The sequence below is a fragment of the Aegilops tauschii genome, chromosome 3 (assembly GCF_002575655.3).
Source record: "Aegilops tauschii subsp. strangulata cultivar AL8/78 chromosome 3, Aet v6.0, whole genome shotgun sequence".
Taxonomy (NCBI): domain Eukaryota; kingdom Viridiplantae; phylum Streptophyta; class Magnoliopsida; order Poales; family Poaceae; genus Aegilops; species Aegilops tauschii.
In genome coordinates this window covers 480337034-480360839 of record NC_053037.3, presented here as the reverse complement: position 1 = coordinate 480360839, position 23806 = coordinate 480337034, and the positions used below count along the sequence as shown (strand labels likewise).

The window sequence follows — 23806 nt, the reverse complement described above, 5'->3', positions numbered from 1 at the left end:
GCTACCATGCGTCAGCAGTTCAGGGGTTAGGGTTTTTGTTTTTTTTCTGAAGGGGGGGGGGGTTTGGGGTTTTGGGGGGTTTTGTAGGGTTAATTTAGGTGTTTCATATATTGTGTTAGCTAGTTAATTAATAGAGAGAAGTGTCCTCTCTTATCTCCGTGCTTGGTCGACGCTACGTACTATACGTATAGAGAGGACTCGACACGCTAGCTAGTAATCAAATGAAGGAAACCATTAAGTACAGCAAATCGTCATGAACATATGCATACACAGAGAAGTGATATCGACCTCTCCTTCTCCGAGAGATTGGTCGAACAACAAGTTTTTGTATATCTATCCGATGCTACTGGCTACATATATACAATATAAGATCTCTTACAATATAATCCCCTAATTATATATAAACTCAGGTTCCACATGGTATTCTCCGTCTTTATTGATCACGTGGTCAAGAAAGAATCCCGCCAATTTCTCTTGAATTGCTCGCATGCGATCTTGTGCTAGGAGTTCATCCCGCATCTGAAACATCTAAGAAGAAGGGGGTCAATACATATATATGAATGAATGAAACTCAACACAAATGATGGTGATAAAATAAAATTGTGAATATTATTGCTTACGCACTTCATATTGTTTTTTAGAGTAGCCCCGCTCACAGGTCGTGTGGCGGATGGACTCGCAAACGTAGTATCCACAGTAATTATTCCCGGCTTCCTGCCACAACCACTTTACAAGAAATAGAGGTCAATCAAATTGATAAGCAAGCATGCTAAATGGTATTGATGAAACTAGCGCTTGAATCACTAGGGGATGCGCGGAACTAGCTAGTAGTACTTACGTTCGGGTGTGTAAATCGCAGCTTCCCCGGCAGTCCCAGAGCTTTTGCGGTGAATTTTTTCCAAACCCTGCCAGACAAAGAAAACAATTACTTGATATTAGGAAATGAACAAAGTTGCCGATATGGTGTGATAATGATCGATTTAACTTACTTCTCGAGCATTTCAGTCATGTCCGCATACTCCTGGGGATCTTTTCGTCTCGAGTCTAAGCGGTTACTGTCGTGGTGGGCGCACGGCAGATGCCAAGGGATGGCTAAAAATAGGAGGAGGCTCGAGGACACTGGTGGGCTCCAGAGGCGAGGTCGGCATGAGCGAGCGCGGGACGCAAGACATACCCAGGTTCGGGGCTCTCCGGAGAGATAACACCCCTAGTCCTGCCGAGTGTAGTTATATGTAACTGTACAGAGTTGCTCCTAGAGCTGTATGGAGAAAGGAGGTCAGGCCAGGGCTTAGGCTGCTCCCTCTCCTCGGGTGTTGCTTGCTAGGTGTGTGTGTGAGCTAGTTTCCTGCTTGCTTGCCCGTATGCATGAGGGCTCCCGGGGGGTTTTATAGGTCAACCCCCCAGGGGTACAAGGGTAATGTTACAAGGCCGTAGGGCCGGGTTGTCAGTGTCCGGGAACCCGGTGCTGGGACCCGCCGGGTGACAGGGCTCGCCGGGTTCTCCGTATGCGGGGCCCGCCGGGTACGGGGGCGCTGTGCGCCGTCTTGTCGATCGTCAGGGCATGGCTGAGTCGAGTCGGCTACAGTGGCACTCCGTCAGGTCGCCGTTTGCTGGCGTCAGGGGTGATGATGATTGCACTATTGCCACGCCTGCCCCGGTCAGCGGGTAAGTGGGGGACACTGTTGCCTCGTCCGGCTGACCAAAGGCATGGGCGGGGCACTGTGGCTTCGGTCATCAGTTGGTGGAGACTCGTCCCATCGTACGGCTGGGATGGGACGGGAGCTGACCCGTGGCTGGGTTGGAGAACACGCCAAGGGCGGCTCTGGCTTGTTGGAGAAGTCTTGAGTCGGTTGTTGGGGCCGAGTTGAGGAGTCTGGCCGGGTCGAGGAACTTGGCCGGGTCAAAGGACCTGGCCGGGTTGAGCGACCCGGCCAAGCGCGAGCCGGATTGAGGGCGATGTTGGCCTCGATGTTTTTGAAAAGGATCTGGGTTCCGTTGCCTGTGCGGGGTCCATCCCCCCGACAGTAGTCCCCGAAGCTGTGAAGGTCCGCCGTCTTCGGATGGGAGGGCCTTCGCAGTTTCCCCCCTTGAAGGAGGCGAATTGAGTGGCCACCGGGTCCGGCAACACCCACTGTGTGCCGGCTTCCGGAAGCCGAATCGCGGCACCCGGCACTGGCGGGAAATCGAGGAGTCCATCGAATCTTTGAGGTAATCTTTTGGGCTTCGCGCGGGCGCCACGTGGCGCCTTGGAGCCGGAGGGGCCTGACAGGCCACGCGCGCGATGGGACAGGGCGACGCTCTGGGGCCCGCGGCCGCGCGCCCTCGGCCCACGCACGCGGATTTAATGCGGCGTCCGCAAGTTGGTTGCCCTTCTCGGGGCAGTTATTGCGCACGTACGTGCACAGTTATTGCGGGAAAGTGGGAAGGGCGAGCGCAAATGATCCACTCCCCCACGTTTGAAACCGCGGCTTATAAATTGGGGCGAGGAGAGGGCGGTGGAAATCACTTTCGCTCGCGCTCCCCTACCTTCTCCTTTCTTCCTCTGCTTCTTGCGACCGCCGCGCGCCGCGACGCCCGCAGCTTCGAGCAGAGCTTCATCGCCATCTTCTTCCTTTCTTCTTGCTTGCGTCGATGGTGATGCCGTCGGGCTCGTGGATGGGTTCAACCGTCACCCTGGACGACATCGCCTACCTCCGCGCCACCAGGCGCCTGCCGGGGGCGACAGAGGTCGAGGCACGCCTGCTGCAGGACGAGCGGGAGCCGCGGCCTGAGGGCTCGGAGCGCGTGGTCTTCCTGCCGCACTTCAAGCGCGGGTTTGGGCTTCCCGCGAGCGATTTCTTCTGCGACTTCCTAGAGTTCTTTGGGCTCCAGCCCCATCATCTTGGCGCCGGCGCCATCGTGCAGCTGTTGGGCTTCGTCACTCTCTGCGAGGGGTACCTGGGTGTCGAGCCTTCGATCGACCTCTAGGTCCGCTTCTTCTCCTTGAAGCAGCAGGGGCCAAGGCCCGGGGAGATGTCTGAGTGTGGGGCCGCCGTCATCTCCAAGCGGTCGGGCGCCGACTGCCCGGAAATGCTGCTGGAGGATTCTGCCAAGAAGTGGCAGAATTCTTTCTTCTACGTCCGCAACCTTGGCGTGGACCGTATCAACTTGCCGCCGTTCATCAATTCGCGCCGTGGGCGAAGCGGAACTGGGGGTACTACCCCAAGCACCCGTCGCAGGAGGTGCTCAACCTGTGCGAGCGGGTGTCGGTGATGAAGGAGCAGGAGAGGCTCACCGGCACCGACCTCATCACCGCCTTCATCGTCCGTCGAGTGCTACCGCTGCAGCAGCGCAGCTGCCTTATCGGGCAGATGACCGGCCTCCAGGACCCAAAACGCATGGCGAATACGCGGCTGGCGGGGGACCAGGTGGCGCGCTGGGTCAATGACATCTCCAAGGCCAACTTGCGGGATGATTGGCAGTTCGGGAAAGCCTCGTACAACCATGTGAACCCGGCACCGTTGGTGAGTCCTTGGTCTCCTTATTTTGCTGCTGCTTGATACGTCTCCGTCGTATCTATAATTTTTGATTGTTCCATGCCAATATTCTACAACTTTCATATACTTTTGGCAACTTTTTATATTATTTTTGGGACTAACATATTGATCCAGTGCCTAGTGCCAGTTCCTGTTTGTTGCATGTTTTATGTTTCGCAGAAACCCCATATCAAACGGAGTCCAAACGGGATAAAAATGGACGGAGAATATTTTTGGAATATTTGTGAAATATGGGAAGAAGAATCAACGCGAGACGGTGCCCGAGGGGGCCACGAGGCAGGGTGGCGCGCCGATACGTCCCCAACATATCTATAATTTTTTATTGTTCCATGCTATTATAGTATCCATCTAGGATGTTTTATATGCATTTATATGCCGTTTTATATGATTTTTGGGACTAACCTATTAACCCAGAGCCCAGTGCCAGTTTCTGTTTTTTCCTTGTTTTCGAGTATCACAGGAAAGGAAAATCAAACGGAGTCCAATTGACCTGAAATTTCACGGAGCTTATTTTTGGACCAGAAGAAGCCCACGAAGCATCGGAGATGGACCAGAAGGGCCCCGGGCTACCCACGAGGGTAGGGGCGCGCCCACCCCCCTGGGCACGCCCCCCTGCCTCGTGGACAGCCCGGAGACCCCCCTGACTTGTTCCCGACGCCAATACCTCTCATATATACCCAAACATCCAGAAAGAAACCTAGATCGGGAGTTCCGCCGCCGCAAGCCTCCAGAGCCACCAAAAACCAATCAGGACCCTGTTCCGGCACCCTGCCAGAGGGGGGAACCCTCACCGGTGGCCATCTTCATCATCCCGGCGCTCTCCATGACGAGGAGGAAGTAGTTCACCCTCGGGGCTGAGGGTATGTACCAGTAGCTATGTGTTTGATCTCTCTCTCTCTCGTGTTCTCGAGGTGGTACGATCTTGATGTATCGCGAGCTTTGCTATATTAGTTGGATCTTATGATGTTTCTCCCCCTCTACCCTCTTGTAATCGATTGAGTTTTCCCTTTGAAGTTATCTTATCGGATTGAGTCTTTAAGGATTTGAGAACACTTGATGTATGTCTTGCCGTGCTTATCTGTGGTGACAATGGGATATCACGTGATCCACTTGATGTATGTTTTGGTGATCAACTTGCGGGTTCCGCCCATGAACCTATGCATAGGGGTTGGCACACGTTTTCGTCTTGACTCTCCGGTAGAAACTTTGAGGCACTCTTTGAAGTTCTTTGTGTTGGTTGAATAGATGAATCTAAGATTGTGTGATGCATATCGTATAATCATACCCACGGATACTTGAGGTGACATTGGAGTATCTAGGTGACATTAGGGTTTTGGTTGATTTGTGTCTTAAGGTGTTATTCTAGTACGAACTCTATGATAGATCGAACGGAAAGAATAGCTTCGTGTTATTTTACTACGGACTCTTGAATAGATTGATCAGAAAGGATAACTTTGAGGTGGTTTCATACCCTACAATAATCTCTTCATTTGTTCTCCGCTATTAGTAACTTTGGAGTGACTCTTTGTTGCATGTTGAGGGATAATTATATGATCCAATTATGTTATTATTGTTGAGAGAACTTGCACTAGTGAAAGTATGAACCCTAGGCCTTGTTTCAACGCATTGCAATACCGTTTACGCTCACTTTTATCATTAGTTACCTTGCTGTTTTTATATTTTCAGATTACAAAAACCTATATCTACCATCCATATTGCACTTGTATCACCATCTCTTCGCCGAACTAGTGCACCTATACAATTTACCATTGTATTGGGTGTGTTGGGGACACAAGAGACTCTTTGTTATTTGGTTGCAGGGTTGTTTGAGAGAGACCATCTTCATCCTACGCCTCCCACGGATTGATAAACCTTAGGTCATCCACTTGAGGGAAATTTTCTACTGTTCAACAAACCTCTGCACTTGGAGGCCCAACAACGTCTACAAGAAGAAGGTTGCGTAGTAGACATCACGCGCCTTTGACCCTCGTGGGCACCCCGTAAGGCGGTTGCTGCTCTTCTTTGGCCGCAAGAAAGCTAATTTTCGGAAAAAAATCTTGGCGAAGGTTTAAATCCAATCGGAGTTACGGATCTCCGGATATATAAGAAATGGTTAAAGGGAAGAAGAGAAGAACGCAGAAACAGAGAGAGACAGAGAGATAGATCCAATCTTGGAGGGGCTCTCGCCCCTCCCACGCCATGGAGACCAAGGACCAGAGGGGAAACCCTTCTCCCACCTAGGGAGAAGGTCAAGGAAGAAGAAGAAGGAGGGGGGCTCTCTCCCCCTCGCTTCCGGTGGCACCGGAGTGCCGCCGGGGCCATCATCATCACCGCAATCTACACCAACAACTTCACCGCCGTCATCACCAACTCTTTCCCCCTCTATGCAGCGGTGTATCCCCTCTTTTACCCACTGTAATCTCTACTTAAACATGGTGCTCAACGCTATATATTATTTCCCAATGATGTATGGCTATCCTATGATGTTTGAGTAGATCCATTTTGTCCTATGGGTTAATTGATGATCGTGATTGGTTTGAGTTGCATGTTTTATTATTGGTGCTGTCCTATGGTGCTCTCCGTGTCGCGCAAGCGTGAGGGATCCCCGCTATAGGGTTTGCAATATGTTCATGATTTGCTTATGGTGGGTGGCGTGAGTGACAGAAGCACATACCCGAGTAAGTAGGTTGTTTGCGTATGGGAGTAAAGAGGACTTGATGCCTTATAATGCAATGGTTGGGTTTTACCTTAATGATCTTTAGTAGTTGCAGATGCTTGCTAGAGTTCCAATCATAAGTGCATATGATCCAAGTAGAGAAAGTATATTAGCTTATGCCTCTCCCTCAAATAAAATTGCAATAACGATTACCGGTCTAGTTATCGATTGCCTAGGGACAAATAACTTTCTCGTGACAAAAAGCTCTCTACTAAAACTAATTTAGTTGTGTCTTTATCTAAACAACCCCTACTTTTTATTTACGTGCTCTTTATATTCTTGCAAACTTATCCAAAAACACCTACAAAGTACTTCTAGTTTCATACTTGTTCTAAGTAAAGCGAACGTCAAGCGTGCGTAGAGTTGTATCGGTGGTCGATAGAACTTGAGGGAATATTTGTTCTACCTTTAGCTCCTCGTTGGGTTCGACACTCTTACTTATGGAAAGAGGCTACAATTGATCCCCTATACTTGTGGGTTATCAAGACCTTTTTCTGGCGCCGTTGCCGGGGAGTCATAGCGTGGGGTGAATATTCTCGTGTGTGCTTGTTTGCTTTATCACTAAGTAGATTTTATTTGCTGTTCTAAGTTGTTCTCTATCTTTAGTTATGGATATGGAACATGAAATACCAAAAAAATTAGGTGTACTTGCTGCTCATGGAGATGGGGAACCTCCTAAAACCCTCGATGCTGGTTATGTGAAAAATATTACGCACTACTTTAATAATCCTGGGAAAACCCCATTCAATTATGTGATGGGAGACACGTTGGATCAACGTGAATACTTTAGGGATTATCGCTTGACTCAAAAAGGGAAACTATTATGGGATCAAATTCATATGTTGCATTGGTATGCTCGGGAACTATGCTTGAGATATGATTATACTTGTTGCTCTAGGATGAAGGCTCCACACCTTCCCTTTTCATGCAAATTTAATGATAATAAAACCTTGGCTTCTTATGCTAATGGTATATATGATTACTATGATGTGGAACAAATAGAAGAATTCGTTGCTTTTATGGGTGCTTATGAAATTGAATCTTTGTTTAAAGAGTGTGAAAATCTTTATGATGCTGTTTGTTGGGGATATTACCACTGGGTGTAAACCGGCCAGGAGAGGCCGGGTTAACCCCTTAAGTAGTTCATTATATCTGAAGCCCATGAAGACAGACGGTGACGTTTTATGAAGGCCCAGGGCCCAAAGCCGGTTTAAGGCCTGTAGACATAAACCGGTATTAATATGTAAACTTGTGTTGTAGGATAGAAAGAGCAGAGACCGAGCCGGACCCATTTATGAGCTGGCCTCGGGATTCTGTAAACCGACGGGCGTCAACCCATGTATATAAGGGGACGACCCGGCTGGGTTCAAGGAGAACAGACAACAACTCGAGACTCAGGAAAAGCGTATTCGCTCCCTGGTCATCGAAACCCCAGCAATTCCATCACAACTAGACGTAGGCTTTTACCTTCATCGTAAGGGGTCGAACTAGTATAAAACTCTTGTGTCCCTTGTCCGGTTTAACCCCTTTAAGCTACCCGTAGTGATGGCTCCACGACTAAGTCCTTTCACAAGGACATCTGCCGTGACAAAACCACGACAGTTGGCGCCCACCGTGGGGCTCGTGTCCCTTGGTTCAACAGGAGGCTTATTCATATAGTCGCAATCGGATTCATTCCACTCCCCGTCCAAGCCAGAGTTACAGCAGACATATGGATGAACCGACAGTGTCAAGCAACGGGCGGAACCGTGATCCGCCTCGTGGCAATAACCCGGCGGGTGGTGCTGGTGATGCTCAGGAGGTGGTGGACCGGGCTCGGGCACGCAGAGAGGCCGAGTTAGCGGTGCAGCATGAAGCCCGTCAGCTTACTCCGGTTCGTCCAACCACATCGGTGGAACCAGGAGTTACTTCTAGTTCTTTGGGAGTGTCGTGTCTCGTCCCAGCGTTGCGCAATGTACGCCTGCCCAAGGATTTCAAGGGCCCGCGCAAGGTGCCGAATTACACCGCCGATTTATCCCCTGAGACATGGATCGAAAGCTATGAGATGGCCATGGAGATGCTGGATGTGGATGATGCGGCATGTGCGAAATACTTCACCATGATGCTAGAAGGGACGGCCCGCACTTGGCTAAAGAGCTTACCGGCTAATTCTATCAGGTCATGGGCCGAGTTGAGAGCCCGGCTTATCCTGAATTTCAAGGATACATGCAAGCAGCCCATGTCAATTGTGGACTTAGCTGCCTGTGTCCAAGAGGAAGGAGAGTCAACAACCCGTTGGGTGCGCCGGGTTTTGGAAATTTTGCATTCATCGGACCGCATCAACGCTGATACCGCAGTTTTAACATTGGAAGGCAATTGCCGGTTTGAACCCCTGAAGTTGAAGTTGGGACGGCTCAAACGTCATTGTAATGACATGGGAACCCTCATGGCTGCTCTGGTCACTACAAAAAAATACACTTCCGTGATGATACGTGTTTGTCACAGTAAGTCGCGTTTTCTGTCATGCATGTACATCCATGACAAATTTATGACAGAATCAAGATAGTCATACCTGTGCTGTCGTAGAAGTGTTCCATGACATTGCCAAAATTATCATCACGGAAGTGTCCACTTCCATGATGATAAATCGCGCGTCACAGAAGTGCTTTCGTCAAGGGTGATCGACACGTGGCATCCACCGTAACGGAACGCCATTAAGCTATCGGGTCGGATTTTGGATCCGATAACCCGTTAACAGCCACGACCAATGCCGATTTTCCACGTGTAAAATTCTCATTGGCTGACGGATCCACGCGTCAGCTCCGCGTTGGCACAGGTGTCACTCATCCAACGGTCGAGATGGGCCTATGATATGTTGACACATGGACCGGCCCAAAAGTGGCCCACAAAGTTTAAATGGCCGGCCCAACCGAAGGCCCATAAGATTTAGCGGACCATAATGGGCCGGCCTAGCTAAAGGCCCACAAAATTTAGCGGACCATAATGGGCCGGCCCAGCTAAAGGCCCACACGATTTTGCAGACCATAATGGGCCGGCCCAGCTAAAGGCCCACAAGATTTTGCGAACCACAATGGGCCGGCCCAGCTAAAGGCCCACAAGATTCTGCAGACCATAATGGGCCGGCCCAGCTAAAGGCCCAACATTCTCTGTCAAATCGGCCCGTCAATGTCCTGTCCTAAACTTGTCATCAACGCGGCCCATGGTCACTTCTGGCTCGTTAACAGTCCGCTAAGTAATTGGGCCGAATTACGGCCCGGTGTATTTCCGGCCTGTTAAAGGTCCGGCTTCATTTGGGCCCATTTACAGGCCATCAAAACTTTCGGCCCATAAACGATCGTGAAGGATTTGGGTCATATTCGGCCATGTCTGACATTCGGCCTGTTAGAGGCCCACTATGGCTTTGGGCCACTTTCGGCCTGTTGTCATTTCCGGCCTGTTAACGCCGGACGTAAACCATGGGCCATATGTGGCCCAACGTCATATCGGGCCCATTAATGGCCCATATAAAAATGACGATAATCTAGCCCGACCGAAGTTCCGGCCTGTTAAAGGCCCGTGTATTAGGTCGGCGCATTTACGGCCCGTCCGAATTTCGGCCTGTCAAAGATCCGCATCGTAAATGGGCCACCATTTCGGCCTGCTAAGTCCAGTGGGTTATTTGGCACAATCAGGGCCCAATCTCACTTTCGGTCTATTAAAGGCCCATGTTTTTTATGGGCTCGAGATATTTACACCTGTAAACGGCCTATTTTTACTGAGGGCCCAAATTATGTTTAGGCCTGTTAAAGGCCCACTATGGGCACAGGCCTACCAGAAAAATATGAAAGCTTATGCTGATTTAGGCCCAGATATTTTTAGTGGCCTACATGCCAATTTCGGCCCGTAATCGTTTTTAGCCCAATTGGAATGGGCCCGACGAATGTTGGCATGTTGGGCTCCTACGAAGCTTTCGGCTGAATACATTACTAAGATAAACCTACACTACACAAAAATAGCGTCGTAATTACTACAGCCTGAGGCAGCATCATAAATGTTGTATCACAACAAAATAAATTCCAACCATACAACAAAAGGCCTGTTGGCATAAAGTTTACAGTCCTTCCAGATAAAAGCACCATCAGATGTATAGAAGCACAGATCATTTGACCTGAGTGCTAATGTTTCAGGCTGTAGAATCTGATGGAGCAGCACGATCTCTACCTTTTTTCCACCATTGCTCTTGAACAATGAAGCGAATGTCTGATAGTCTGGTTTCAAAACCATTCATATCTTGACGACATTTCTCAACCACTATTCTTGTTTCCGAAACAACATCCATTAGGGATTGGACTTGTGTCTAGAGCACAGATATATCACTCTGTCTAGCAGGAAGATTTTGTTCAGTAGGCGATTTGGACGAGGTTACCTTGACAACAAACCCAGAATTACGCAGGAAGGTGCTTTTTGCACTGTTAGTGGAGAGATACTGACGCACTGCAGCAAGAGGTGACACTGTGCCTGTAGTAGCCTCGTCACCTTCAGGTGGTTGTGGCTGTTCAATCATTTGTTCCATAGCTTCCTGAAAGTTTGAACTTGTAGATTAGTGTACCAGATAAGTTACTAATGAGACAAAAACAAACAAAGTAGGTTAAACGTTTATACATAACTTATTTTGGTGAACTACTGTAATACATTAGCATGTATTGTAGTGCCAACTACATAATAAAATCACTTTCGGAACATATGTCCATGTAGCATGCCTACTGTATTGTCTATTTCCTCACATTCGTTGACATCTAAGGATAAAGAGACATGGTTTAAAATAGGATGAACATAGTATGACATCATTCATATCATGGGCAAACAGATATAAAACAAACAGGCTATTTTATCATTGTGTGCGCACGTGAACATAACAACTAGATTACAGATCAAGACCAAAAGAATATCCTTCATCTCTTTTAAACCATGTAAGGTGAAATGATACGTTAAGACAACTGTGAATAAAAGTGAACAGAGTAACTGACATTGGCTGCAAACCAAGTAGTTAAATGAACACATCACAGTACCAATCAGTTCAAGGCAGGAGGAGTAAGGACTTACAATAGCGGCTTGAACTGGTGTGCTCATGCCCTTCATCTTGCTGGTGTGGCAATCCTTGAAGATTTGCACTGCATTCGGTTCAGGTTCTTTTTCGTCCGCACGGGCTTTCCTTTGTATTTGGAACAAGTCAATACAGATATGATAATATGGCACAAAAAAAGAAGGAAGTAGCAGCTATTTACAAGAGCCTCGCAGTGTGCAATATAGCTACGAGATCTTGTTGTCTGTTGGAATTTCACTTTAGAACGGTTGGTTTTGTTCTTCAAACAGTTAGCCTAGAAGAAGATACGCTTGTAAGGCACATACATAAATACAAGTTCAATATGTGGTCTGATCAAATACATATAGCCTACCTGATACTTTGGATCATACCAGTGTTTAACAAGGGCTGTCCAGTCTTCATCTGTAATATATTCCACTGGAGATGTTTGGGCGATTTCATTGTTTGCCTTGCCTTCAAAGTGAGATTTTCTAAGGTGGTACCGATACTGTCGTAGAGCAGACTGAAAAACATGAGTGCATGCTTGTTTAGTTGCATCATCTTTCGGATCCAACTTGAACCTCATCTGTTGAAAAAAGAATGTGAGTCTTATTAGGAGGAAGCTAGAAAGTATGGGACAGAGCAAGACAATATTACTAATTGCGATGATTAACATTACTTACGGATAAATGGTCAAGGAAGGTGTTAAACTGGGTATTGTCTTTCTCATTCCTGTACTGGATCCACGTTGGGAGGATACGTGCATGACACCTAACAGCAACGGCTGCCTCTGATACTAACTTGGCTGACTCTGTAGCATCACGTGGCCTCTTTATACCTGCCTCAAAATGGATCTCCATTCTTCCTCCTTTAGATTTTGTTAATCTGTCAAGCATTATCCCTGATGTCTGTTTCTGCTTGCGCCGTGGTGCTAGTTCAACAATGAATATGGAAAGTGTTAGTGTACATCAAACTGTGAGAGTACATATAAAGGAGCATGCAATTGCAACTTGACTCGGTCAGGTACCGTCTTGCTGTTGATTCTCATGAGGTTCATCTAATCTTGCCAAGTCATGTTGTGTCAGCAGTGCTTCGAAAGTAGTGTTAGGTGTGAAGGCAGCTTGGGAACTGGCCAGTTCTGGAGCAAACGAACGAGTAACTGGTTGAGATGCTGGTACAGTTGAAGCGGATGCTGCAGCTGGTGGAGCAGGTGATACTGTGTTTATAGATTTAGCCGGTGGACTTGGACCTTCTGCTGCACTATAAGTACCAGCAGAATCTCGACGGTAGAACCTTTTCCGTTTCACCCGACGAGTAACAACACTCCCTACTATATTATTTTCCTTGCTCTTTTTTGACTTTGCCATGTCAAGCTGTACCCACAACACAAAAGAATAAAATCACTCTTCAGAACTCATTGATGCATGATACAGACAAGCAATACTTTGATGTAAGACAACCGTATGAGGATGGAATATGTAAGAAAAACAGGACGGCATGAATATTCACAGCTACGATGTGCAAACTAAGCAGAAGGATTTTCAAGAAAATAGAAGTAATGCAAGCTAGACACCATATGAAAGATGCAACCAATATTACTCTGCCAAGTTAAAAGTGTCTTGTCATAAGTGGCAATTCAAAAAATTAGAAGCAGTACAACGTAGAGATCAATGCAAGATGCAACCACTATCAAACTGCCATGTTAAAAGCGTCCAATCATGAGTGACTGATGCGGGATACACAACAGCAGTACTTTGATGTAAGAACATGGTATGATAGATAGATGCAGTGTATTCTAGACACAGAAATCCGTGTCATATGCACATGTATAACGTATAAACTCAGCAGGTGCAATTTAATCAAAATAGAAGAAATACAGGCTAGACATCATATGCAACATGAAACCAATTATCACACTGTCAACTTAGAGCAAGCACCTGCGATGGTGGAGTACGGGAGATGAACTCATCATGTAGACTTGGGACTTCAACTTCATTAGCAGTAGCAGTGGCAAATCTAGAGAGTCGCTGTTTGCGTTGGTGCGGAGGACCACCAACATCCCCTAACTTACTATTTTCCTTCCTATTTTCTGATATTGCCTTATGAAGTCAAAACCACAAGAAGATGAATAAAATTAGCTCTGCATAACTGGTTGATGCATGATACAGACGAACACTACTTTGATGTAAGGCAAGCGCAGGATAGGAGGATGGAATATATACAAAAAAAGACAGCGTTTCATATTCACACGTACGATAGGAGGATGGAATATGTATGAAAAAACAGTAAGCGGAAGGCATTTCAACAAAATTGGAAGAAATGAAAGCTAGGCACCATATAAACATGCAACCAATATCACTCTCAGGTAAAAAGTGTCGCGTCGTAAGTGCCATTTCAAGAAACTAGAAGCAGTACAAGCTAGAAGACAATGCAAGATGCAACCTACATCACAGTCCCAAGTTAAATGTGTCTTATGGGTAAGTGATCGTTGCAGGTATAAGTTGTAAGCTACGCAGATGCAATTCAACATAATCAGAAGCAATACAAACTAGACATCATATGGAAAACGCAACCACGTATAACAGTTCCAAGTAAGAGCAAGCACCGGTGATGGTGGAGTAGGGGAGATGTGCTCATCATGTACACGTATGTTCTAGAAACAGGAACACGTGTCATATTCACAGGCATTATGTGTAAAGTAAGCAGATGCAATTCAAGTTAGAAGCAATACAAGCTAGACATCATACGCAACATGCAACCACATATAATAGTGTCAAGTTAGAGCAAGCACCTGTGATGGTGGAGTAGTGGAGATGTGCTCATCATCTACACAACTACGTTGACTGTCCAGCCTTGTGTTGTCTTGCGAATCTTGTTGGGAGGATGGCGGAGTAGAATCTGTAGAGACCCCCTGTTTGAGTTGCTCCGAAGGACCACCATCATCCACTGTCGGACTAATTTCCTTCAGCTGTAATGATTTTGCATTGTGAAGTCAAACCGATAAGAAAAAGGAATAAAATTCGCTCTTCAGAACTCATTCATCCATGATACTGACGAACACTACTCGGATGAAAGGCAAACACATGATGCGAGGATGGAATATGTATGAAAAACAGGATGGTGTGACATATTCACACCTATGATGTGGTAACTAAGTAGAAGGCATTTCAACAAATTAGAAGCACTGCAAGCTAGACACCATATGAAAGATGCAACCAATATCACTCTGCCAAGTTCAAACTGTATGGCGTTTCAACAAATTAGAAGCAGTACATGCTAGAAATCATATGCAAGACACAACCAATATCACAGTGGCGACTTAAAGGTGCCTTATCATAAGTGACTGATGCGGGAAATGCAAGAATAGTAGTCTGATGTAGAAACAGGAACACATGTCATATTCACAGGCATTATGTGTAAAGTAAGCAGATGCAATTCAACAAAGTTAGAAGCAATACAAGCTAGACATCATACGCAACATGCAACCACATATAATAGTGCCAAGTTAGAGCAAGCACCTATGATGGTGGAGTAGGGGAGATGTGCTCAGCATCTACACAGCTACATTGACTGTCTAGCCTTGCGTTGTCTTGCGAATCTTGTTGGGAGGATGGCGGAGTAGAATCTGTAGAGAACCTCCGTTTCAGTTGCTCGGAAGGACCACCATCATCCAATGCCTTGCCAATTTCCTTCAGCTTTATTGATTTTGCATTGTGAGGTCATACCGACAAGAAAAAGGAATATCATTCGCTCTTCAGAACTCATTCATGCATGATACTGATGAACACTACTCTGATGAAAGGCAAAGTCATGATACGAGGATGGAATATGTACGAAAAAATGGACGGCTTGACATATTCACACCTATGATGTGGTAACTAAGCAGAAGGCACTTCAACAAATTAGAAACACTGCAAGACACCATATGGAAGGTGCAATCAATATCACTCTGCCAAGTTAAAACTGTCTCGTCATAGGTGGCATTCATCAAACTAGAAGCAATACATGCTAGAAATCATATTCAAGACGCAAACCAATATCACACTGCCAATTTAAAGGTGTCCCATCATAAGTGACTGATGCAGGATACACAAGAAGAGTAGTTTCATGTAAGAACATGGTGTGATAGACAGATATAGTATGTACCAAAAACAAGAAAGCGTGTCATATTCACATGTATCATGTGTAAGCTAAGCAGATGCAGTTTACACTAATTAGGAGCAATACGAGCTAGACACCATATGCAACATGCAACCAGATATCACACTACCAAGTTAGAGCAAGCACCTTGGATGGTGGAGTAGGGGAGCGGAGACTTGGACCTTGTAATGCACTATCAGTACAAGGAGAATCGGTACAGATACTCCGTTTACGTTGCTGCAGAGGACCACCATCATCTCCTTCCTTACTCTTTTCCTTCCTCTTTCTTGATTTTGCCTTGTCAAGTCAAACCCACAAGAAAAAGGAATAAAATTTGCTCTTCAGAACTCATTGATGCATGATACTGACGAACACTACTTTCATGTAAGGCAGCCGCATGATAGGAGGATGGAATATGTATGAAAAACAGGACGGCGTGACATATTGACATGTATGATGTATAAAGTGTAAACTAAGCACAAGGTGCTTGAACTTGTTAGAATCGATGCAAGCTAGAAACCATATGAAAGATGAAACCAATATCACTCTGCCAAATTAAAAGGGTGCCCTAACAAATGTATTTGACCAAATTAGAAGCAATACATGGCAACAGGCTAGAAATAATATGCAATATGCAATGAATAAAGGTGACTCATCGTAAGTGATTGATGCAGGATACAGAAGAGAGGTAGTTTCATGTAAGAACAAGGTTAACACATAGATGTAGTGTGTACCAAAAATAGGAAGGCATGTCATATTCACAGGTATAGTGTGTAAACTAAGCAGATGCAATTTACCCTAATTAGAAGCATTACAAGCTAGACACCGTATGCAACATGCAACCACATATCACACTGCGAAGTTAGAGCAAGCACCTGTGATGGTGGTGTAGGGGAAGTGCGGTCTTCAGGTACAGAGCTACGTTCAATATCTTCATTTAGGCTTGCTGTTTCTTGAGAATCATGTGGAGAGGATGAAATTGCATTCTTTATAAGAGTATTGCGTCTCATATTAACCCACGCGCGTGACTGTCTCATCATAAGCGATAGACGCAGGATACACAAGAACAGTAGTTTGATGTAAGAACATGGTGTGATAGGCAGATGTAGTATGTACCAAAAACAGGAAGGCGTGTCATATTCACATGTATAATGTGTAAGCTAAGGAGATGCAATTTAACAAATTAGGAGCATTGATGAGGGATACACAAGAAAAGTAGTTTGATGTAAGAACATGGTTAATAGAAAGACGTAGTATGTACCAAAAACATGAAGGCATGTCATATTCACAGGTATAATGTGTTAACTAAGCAGATGCAATTTACCCTAATTAGAAGCATTACAAGGTAGACACCATATGCAACATGCAACCACATATCACACTGCCAAGTAAGAGCAAGCACCTGCGATGGTGGTGTGGGGGAATTGCGGTGATCAACTAGAGAGCTACGTTGACTATCTTCATTTAGCTTTGCTGTTTCTTGAGAATCATGTGGGGAGGATGACACTGCACTCTTTAAACGAGTAGGGCGTCTCACAGTAACCCACTCGGGTGACTGTCTCATCGTAAGTGATTGACGAGGGATACAAAAGAGCATTAGTTTGATGTACGAACATGGTTAATAGACATATGTAGTATGTATCAAAAACAGGAAGGCATGTCATTATCAAAGGTATAATGTGTAAAGTAAGCAGATGCAATTTAACCAAATTGGAAGCAATACAAGCTAGACACCATATGCAACATGCAACACATTTGACAGCGCGAAGTTAAAGCAAGCACCTGGGATGGTTGTGTGTGGCAATTGAGATCATCAACTGCAGAGCTACGTTTACTGTCTCCAACTGCTGACACTGCACCCATTAGAGCGCTGAAACGCTTAGTGCTTATCTTCGAATTACACTGGAGCGACTTCTGTCTTTTCTTTTGTGCATTCATCACCACTGCGTCAGAGTCTGAAATACCCATGCATAAAAAAACAATAGTGTGAGTATGGGTGAAGTGTGTGCACAATTAGTACAGTGTAAAGGTAGCAGATAGCAGGTCGGTGTGAAATAAATGACGGGAGACATATGATAGCTCTACAACATGCATGGCACACTAAATTACTACAGGATTCTATGAAAATAACAGTCGACTGAAAGCAAATAGGTCAGCCATTTTTTCTGCACCGTCCGATGTACAAAGAACGGGCAGATCGCCTTCATCTACCTCCAGCCAGTCAGTGTTGACGATCTTCCTCGAAACGCCAGCGACCACCGGCCCAGTATTCCTCCCCTGCCTGTGCCCTCCCCTCGACCTCACCGCACCGCCGTGCTTGGCACCGCCCCCCCGGCCATCCATTCAAGCCCCGCCGACCTCCAGATCGGGCGCAAGCAGCTCCTGCACCCCACACCCCTATGATAGACACCGATGCGCCGCTTCCCCGGGGAACAGGTGGACTAGGTGCTCCGCGCACCTAAGCGGGTGCTGCTTCTTTTAATTGCGGTTCGACTGACCCTGAATTGAAATCCAGGTGGGCTACTGACCTCTAGCAAAGGTGAAATAGTAAAAGGGAGGAAACCTTGTGCATTTAGTATCACGAAGAAGATGCAGTAAGAAGCGCTCAACTAGTTTCTTTCGTGGGATGAATACGGTGTGAGCGGAGACGTAAGATTTGCACGAATAAGGGAAGAGGAGTACCTCTTTCTGCTGGTAGTGCTGTGTCCTCCTTCTGTTTTTTCCGACGATCTTCTTGTTGTTCGCCGGAAACCAGAAGTTGTGGAGGACGGTTGTAACGCCCACGATGCGGCTATATCTCCCACGTGTCGAGGCACGACTTAGAGGCATAACCGCATAGTGGTTTTGTCGCAAGAAGGGTCATCTTCACACAATCCCATGTAATGAACAAGAATGGGATAAAGAGTTGGCTTACAATCGCCACTTCACACAATACATAAATATAAATCATACATCATCCAAAATACATACATATAGACCGACTACGGTAAAAAACCAGATGAAAATAAGACAACCCCAATTGCTAGATCCCCGATCGTCCCAACTGGGCACCACTACTGATCAATATGAACAGAAACAACACATCGAACAAGATCTTCATCGAGCTCCCACTTGAACTCAGTTGCGTCACCTGCACTGGTCTCATCGGCACCTGCAACTGTTTGGAAGTATCTGTGAGTCACGAGGACTCAGCAATCTCACACCCGCGAGATCAAGACTATTCAAGCTTAAGGGTAGGAAAGGGGAAGGTGGTGAGGTTGCAACAGCGACTAAGCAAATATGGTGGCTAACATACGCAAATAAGAGCGAGAAGAGGAGTAACGGAACGGTCGACATCTAGCAATGACCAAGAAGTGATCCTGAACTCCTACTTACGTCATACATAACTCAAACCGTGTTCACTTCCCGGACTCCGCCGAGAAGAGACCATCACGGCTACACACACAGTTGATGTATTTTAATTGGGTCAAGTGACAAGTTCTCTACAACCGGACATTAACAAATTCCCATCTGCCTCATAACCGCGGGCACGGCTTTCGAAAGATAATACCCTGCAGGGGTGTCCCAACTTAGCCCATCATAAGCTCTCACGGTCAACGAAGGATAAACCTTCTCCCGGAAAGACCCGATCAGTCTCGGAATCCCGGTTTACAAGACATTTCGACAATGGTAAAACAAGACCAGCAAAGCCACCCGAATGTTCCGACAAATCCCGATAGGAGCTGCACATATCTCGTTCTCAGGGCACACCAGATAAGTCAAGCTACGAGTAAAACCAGACCTCGAGTTTCCCCGAGGTGGCCCCGCAGGCTGCTCGGTTCGGACCAACACTCGAAGGAGCACTGGCCCGGGGGGGGGGGTCTAAAATAAAGATGACCCTTGAGTCTGCAGAACCCAAGGGAAAAGGGGATAGGTGGTAGCAAATGGTAAAACCAAGGTTGGGCTTTGCTGGAGGAGTTTTATTCAAAGCGAACTGTCAAGGGGGTCCCATAAATCACCCAACCGCGTAAGGAATGCAAAATCAAGGAACATAACACCGGTATGACGGAAACTAGGGCGGCAAGAGTGGAACAAAACACCAGGCATAAGGCCGAGCCTTCCACCCTTTACCAAGTATATAGATGCATTAATTAAATAAGAGATATTGTGATATCCCAACATAAACATAATCCAACATGGAGCAATCTTCGTCTTCACCTGCTACTAGCAACGCTATAAGAGGGGCTGAGCAAAAGCGGTAACATAGCCAAACAACGGTTTGCTAGGAAGGGTGAAAAGGTTAGGGGCTGACATGGCAGTATGGGAGGCATGATATAGCAAGTGGTAGGTAGCGTAGCATGGCAATAGAACGAGCAACTAGCAAAGCAAAGATAGAAGTGATTTCGAGGGGTGGTCATCTTGCCTGAGATCCCGCAAGGAAGAAGAACGAGTCCATGAAGAAGACAAACGGATGTAGTCGAACGAATCCTCACAACTCCGGAACGAAACCAAAGCTAACGAGAGAAGCAACCCGGAAAGAAACAAACAACAAAGTAAACACACAAACATAAACATGGCATGATGCACAATAAAGTATGATGCGTGTCCGGTTTAATGAGGCATGGCATGGCAAAGTGCAACACACAATACTACAAATTAAGTGGAGCTCAATATGCAACGAGTTGCATATTGACGAAACACCACATCAATTATTTAGTTCTCTCTCGTTTATGTACCCAACAATGTTAAATGTTGTTAACCATGGCAAGAGGTGAAGCATAAGGAAACTACCTATTTAAGCAAGTTAAATGAGGCCGGAAACAAACAACAACAATTCCGGAAAATCCTCATGTCCATATTTTGGGATTGGTACTGTTCTGCCATAAACGCAATTTTAATGTTGTTAAACAGCAAAATGAAGTGCACCAAGTTAAACTAGGCGTTTTTCTACCCCATCTACATATAAAGTTTATTTAAATCCGAGCTACGGTTATTTAGTTATGAAATAAATCATTTTAACATATTATTCGAGCAAATTTAATCAAACAACATTTTAAACAATTTTAACATGGGTGGAAGTGGCATATTATTAAACTACACAAAATTCTAAGCATTTAACATGTTTAAATCATTTTAATCCGAAGCACGGTTTATTAGTTATTAAATGCATGAAGAACGGGGGGTTTTCTGCAAAACAGTAAATCCTTGGGTAATAGCTAAATTCGCAGATCCTGAAAAAACATCACATGGGCCGAATGTGAATAGGAAGCCCAACAGAGGAAAAAAAACAAGAGCAGGGGCGCTGGGGTGTGGCCTCACCCAGTGGGCCTCGGCCCGGTCGGTGAAGAGGCAAGGCAGGCCGGCTGGCTGGGCTTCGCAGGCAGACCGAAGTGAGGCAGGGCGTGGTCAACGCGCGGAGGGGAGACCGGTTCGGGGCGATGCAGACAAAGGGCAAGCGGCTTCGATGCAGAGGAAGCAGGCGAGCACAGGAGGCCGGGGATGGACGGGCGGAGGGGCGCTAGATCCGGGCGACGGCAGGAGGCGGCGGATTCAGGCGGCGGCTGCGCGACGCGCTCCTGCAGGACACGGGTGCGAGAAAGGGTCAGGGAGGAAGAGGGGAAAAGCGAAGGAGGAGCAGGGCCACACGGCGACCTGCGGGGCGTCACCGGCGACTGGGCTCGCCGGCTGAGCGACCGGAGGCGGGCAAGGCGTTGAGGATGACTCGCAGCAGCGGCTTGTGCGGGACTCCGGCAAGAAGGACGTCGAGGCGGCGGAGCTTGGCGAGCTCGGCGTCGAGGAAGGAGCTCCGGAGCGGAGGAACACTCCACGACGTCCATGGCGGGGCTGACGCAGGGAGCGGCGACGGCACCAGGAGCTTGGCGACTCCGGCGACGCAGAGGTGGGGGACGCCTAGACCCGTGCGACAGCGCCATGGGGAGGATTGGGAGCAGGGCACGGCCTGGCCTACTGGATGTGGTCGTCGGCGGCGAGGCGCGAGGTTGCGAGTCGGAGGAGCTCGGGATCGAGGGGCTCTGGCGACGAGGATAGCTTGGCTTGTGGTGTCCCCGAGCTGCAGCGGCAGTTGGGCAGAGGCAAGGCGGTGGTGGCGAGATCCGGGCGCGGGGTTTCCGTTCCCGGCGCCGGAATGGAGGGGGGCGCACCGGCAAGGAGAGGAGCGCTCGGGTGCTGCTGCTACTTGGGGGTGGAGCGCCGGGCAGGGGCCGAGGAAGGAGGTGGCCGAGGTGCTGGGCTGCTGGATCGAGCAGGGGATTGGCTCGAGGATGAAAACAAGGAGGGAGATGCTACGCGATCTGGTTGGGCGGCGTTGAAAGCAAGGTGGTTGGTCGGGGAAGGATCTCGAGGAACAGGGTGAGTGTGTGGTGGCGGCGGAATGGGAAGGATGGGACAGGATCCCTAGATCCTATGGTTGGACATATATATATCTCATGGGATTAGATTAGAGGCTATTTGGGCCCTCCAATTTAAATCAGACGATCGAGAAAAATAGGCTAGGAGAGTCCAACAAAGAAAATGGTGATGTTTTGTAGATGTTTGGGGATGATCCGAATCCAACGGTGACAACAAACCCGGGTCGGGTTCGGGACAATTTTCGGACGTGCGCGAGAAGGGGCTTTATGCATTGAGAAGAGAGGCTCAGACGGTCGGACAACAAAGAACGGTTGGACTGAGAAAGGTCAACGGAGACGAGGGGGAACGCGGCAACTACGAACGAATGCAAATTTTTAAAACATGACGGCAACGGAGTGCCGATGCAATGCAAATGATGCGATGATGAATGCAACAAACAAATAAATACACACAACGATCACGCAAAACATGGCAGGCGTCTGGAGCGTCGGTCTTGGGGCGTTACAACGGTGCAGCCTTGGACGAACCCATGGCCAAGTTGTTGAGTGTGGTGCGGTGGCCGTCTGTCGGCGGTGGGGAAGCAGATCCGAGGCGGCGAACGACGGCGTAGCGGGAACAGCTCCGGTGCGGTGGACAGTTGCGACAGTGGAGCCGCAGCAGTGAGGCGCAGGACGGCGTGGTTGGAGTGGTTCTGGTACGGCGCACGTCGGCGTCGGTGTCGTGGAGGCAGCTCTGCCTCGGCTTCAGCTACTAATTCCTTGAGGGCGTTACGGTTGCGGTTGTGTTGGACGACGACGTCGGGGTACCGGCTCCGGTGTGATGGAGGAGGGCAGCGGTGGATTGGACGCTATGGGGTGGAGGACGGAGGAGGCTGGGGTTTCACGGCTGGTGGAGAGGGCGATTTCGCGCCCACGGAGTATGAATGGGGAAACGGAGGGAGGCGTGGAACTAAGGGGGAACAATGTTTCGGTTTGAGACGCGCTTGTTTGAAATTTGGGGAAAGTTACAAACTTTGCCCCCATCTAAAATTTCGGACATATTGCGGGTTGGGGGTAGGACAGTCATGTCAGGTGTCCCAAATGTGGGCGGGATAGATTTCGGCCGAGCGCATGGGTAGGCCCCCACGGCGTATGAATGCTTCTCGGAGGCGGTTGAGACTGGCGTCTTGGTGAAGTTACAAACCTACCCCGGTTTAGACCTTTGGACATCGGGCCGATAGGCTACACGGGCCAGAGTTAGGACAGTAATTTCCTACCACCAAAACATTAGTCTCGCGCGGTTTCGGGTGACCAGAGGCCTATTTGGCGCTTCGTTCAATATTTGGGAGCAGAAGCATTAACGTTTTCGGTTCTCTTGAATTGAACTTTCAGGATTTGTCTAACTTCACAAATCTTTACTCTTGAAAATCCTAAAGCTACGATTATTTTGGAATGGAGGGGGTACATTTGAATATACATTGTACACGAGTATATATTAAAAAATATGCAACTTACCTCAGTTCATGCATGGTTCCAGATATAATCTCCTTGGTTGCAAAAAAAAGTTAGATATGCGTATGAATATATATAGCATGTTCAAACTCACAACAAAGATTGATGCCCCCTTTTACATCTGATTTACAAATGCCATTATCTCGGGTTCAAATAGATGAATGCACTTCCTATGAATTCGAATCTTCGAAACCCCCTTTATGTTGAATTCGACATGTATTCTTTTTCGTAGCTAGCAATTTGGAATGTATCCATGCAAGTGACAAATGTATAAAGTGCTTCACACTAACAACATGGAGTGCACTAATTAATGTTTATATATGAATTGCAAAAGCATCCATTGCCTGTATTTCAAACCGCTCTCACTCTATGGATCGATAATATGAAATAAACACATGCACATGCTAGAATTCAATAGAGTATGGGTGTCTGATAGACCGATTTTCGTCCATACGCAATTTGCAAAATTCATGATCTCATCCAAAAATAATAATGCCATTTATATTTTAATTTA

The 23806-nt window shown here is 47.2% G+C and overlaps 1 protein-coding gene across 8 annotated transcripts; it reads right to left on the bottom strand.

Moving 5' to 3' along the window:
- Positions 1–10199: 10199 nt before the first annotated feature.
- Positions 10200–21833, bottom strand: LOC120976162 (uncharacterized). 8 transcript variants are annotated; one of them, XM_073510885.1, is made up of 17 exons: positions 21086–21833; positions 20753–21009; positions 19857–19947; positions 18137–18611; positions 17237–17409; positions 16857–17009; positions 16330–16482; positions 15602–15751; positions 14833–15009; positions 14106–14282; positions 13252–13413; positions 12342–12687; positions 11998–12245; positions 11688–11900; positions 11517–11609; positions 11335–11443; positions 10200–10810 (listed from the first exon to the last, which is right to left on the bottom strand). In XM_073510885.1, the coding sequence occupies exons 12-16, from the start codon at positions 12679–12681 to the stop codon at positions 11414–11416; spliced, it is 924 nt and encodes a 307-aa protein (XP_073366986.1). In that variant the 5' UTR covers positions 12682–12687; positions 13252–13413; positions 14106–14282; positions 14833–15009; positions 15602–15751; positions 16330–16482; positions 16857–17009; positions 17237–17409; positions 18137–18611; positions 19857–19947; positions 20753–21009; positions 21086–21833; the 3' UTR covers positions 10200–10810; positions 11335–11413. The 8 variants fall into 8 exon arrangements, with proteins under 8 accessions (XP_073366986.1, XP_073366985.1, XP_073366981.1 ...); XM_073510884.1 differs by having other exon boundaries at positions 11335–11438; XM_073510880.1 differs by having other exon boundaries at positions 11335–11609.
- Between the last annotated feature and the right edge of the window lie 1973 nt (positions 21834–23806).

Excerpts from the sequence above, each read along its gene's own strand:
- LOC120976162 (XM_073510880.1), bottom strand. The coding sequence starts at position 12,681 with ATGGCAAAGTCAAAAAAGAGCAAGGAAAATAATATAGTAGGGAGTGTT. Across the intron at positions 11,901-11,997 it reads CCTTCCTTGACCATTTATCC|ATGAGGTTCAAGTTGGATCC; the intron begins GTAAGTAATGTT and ends TTTTTTCAACAG. Across the intron at positions 11,610-11,687 it reads GGTATGATCCAAAGTATCAG|GCTAACTGTTTGAAGAACAA; the intron begins GTAGGCTATATG and ends ATCTTCTTCTAG.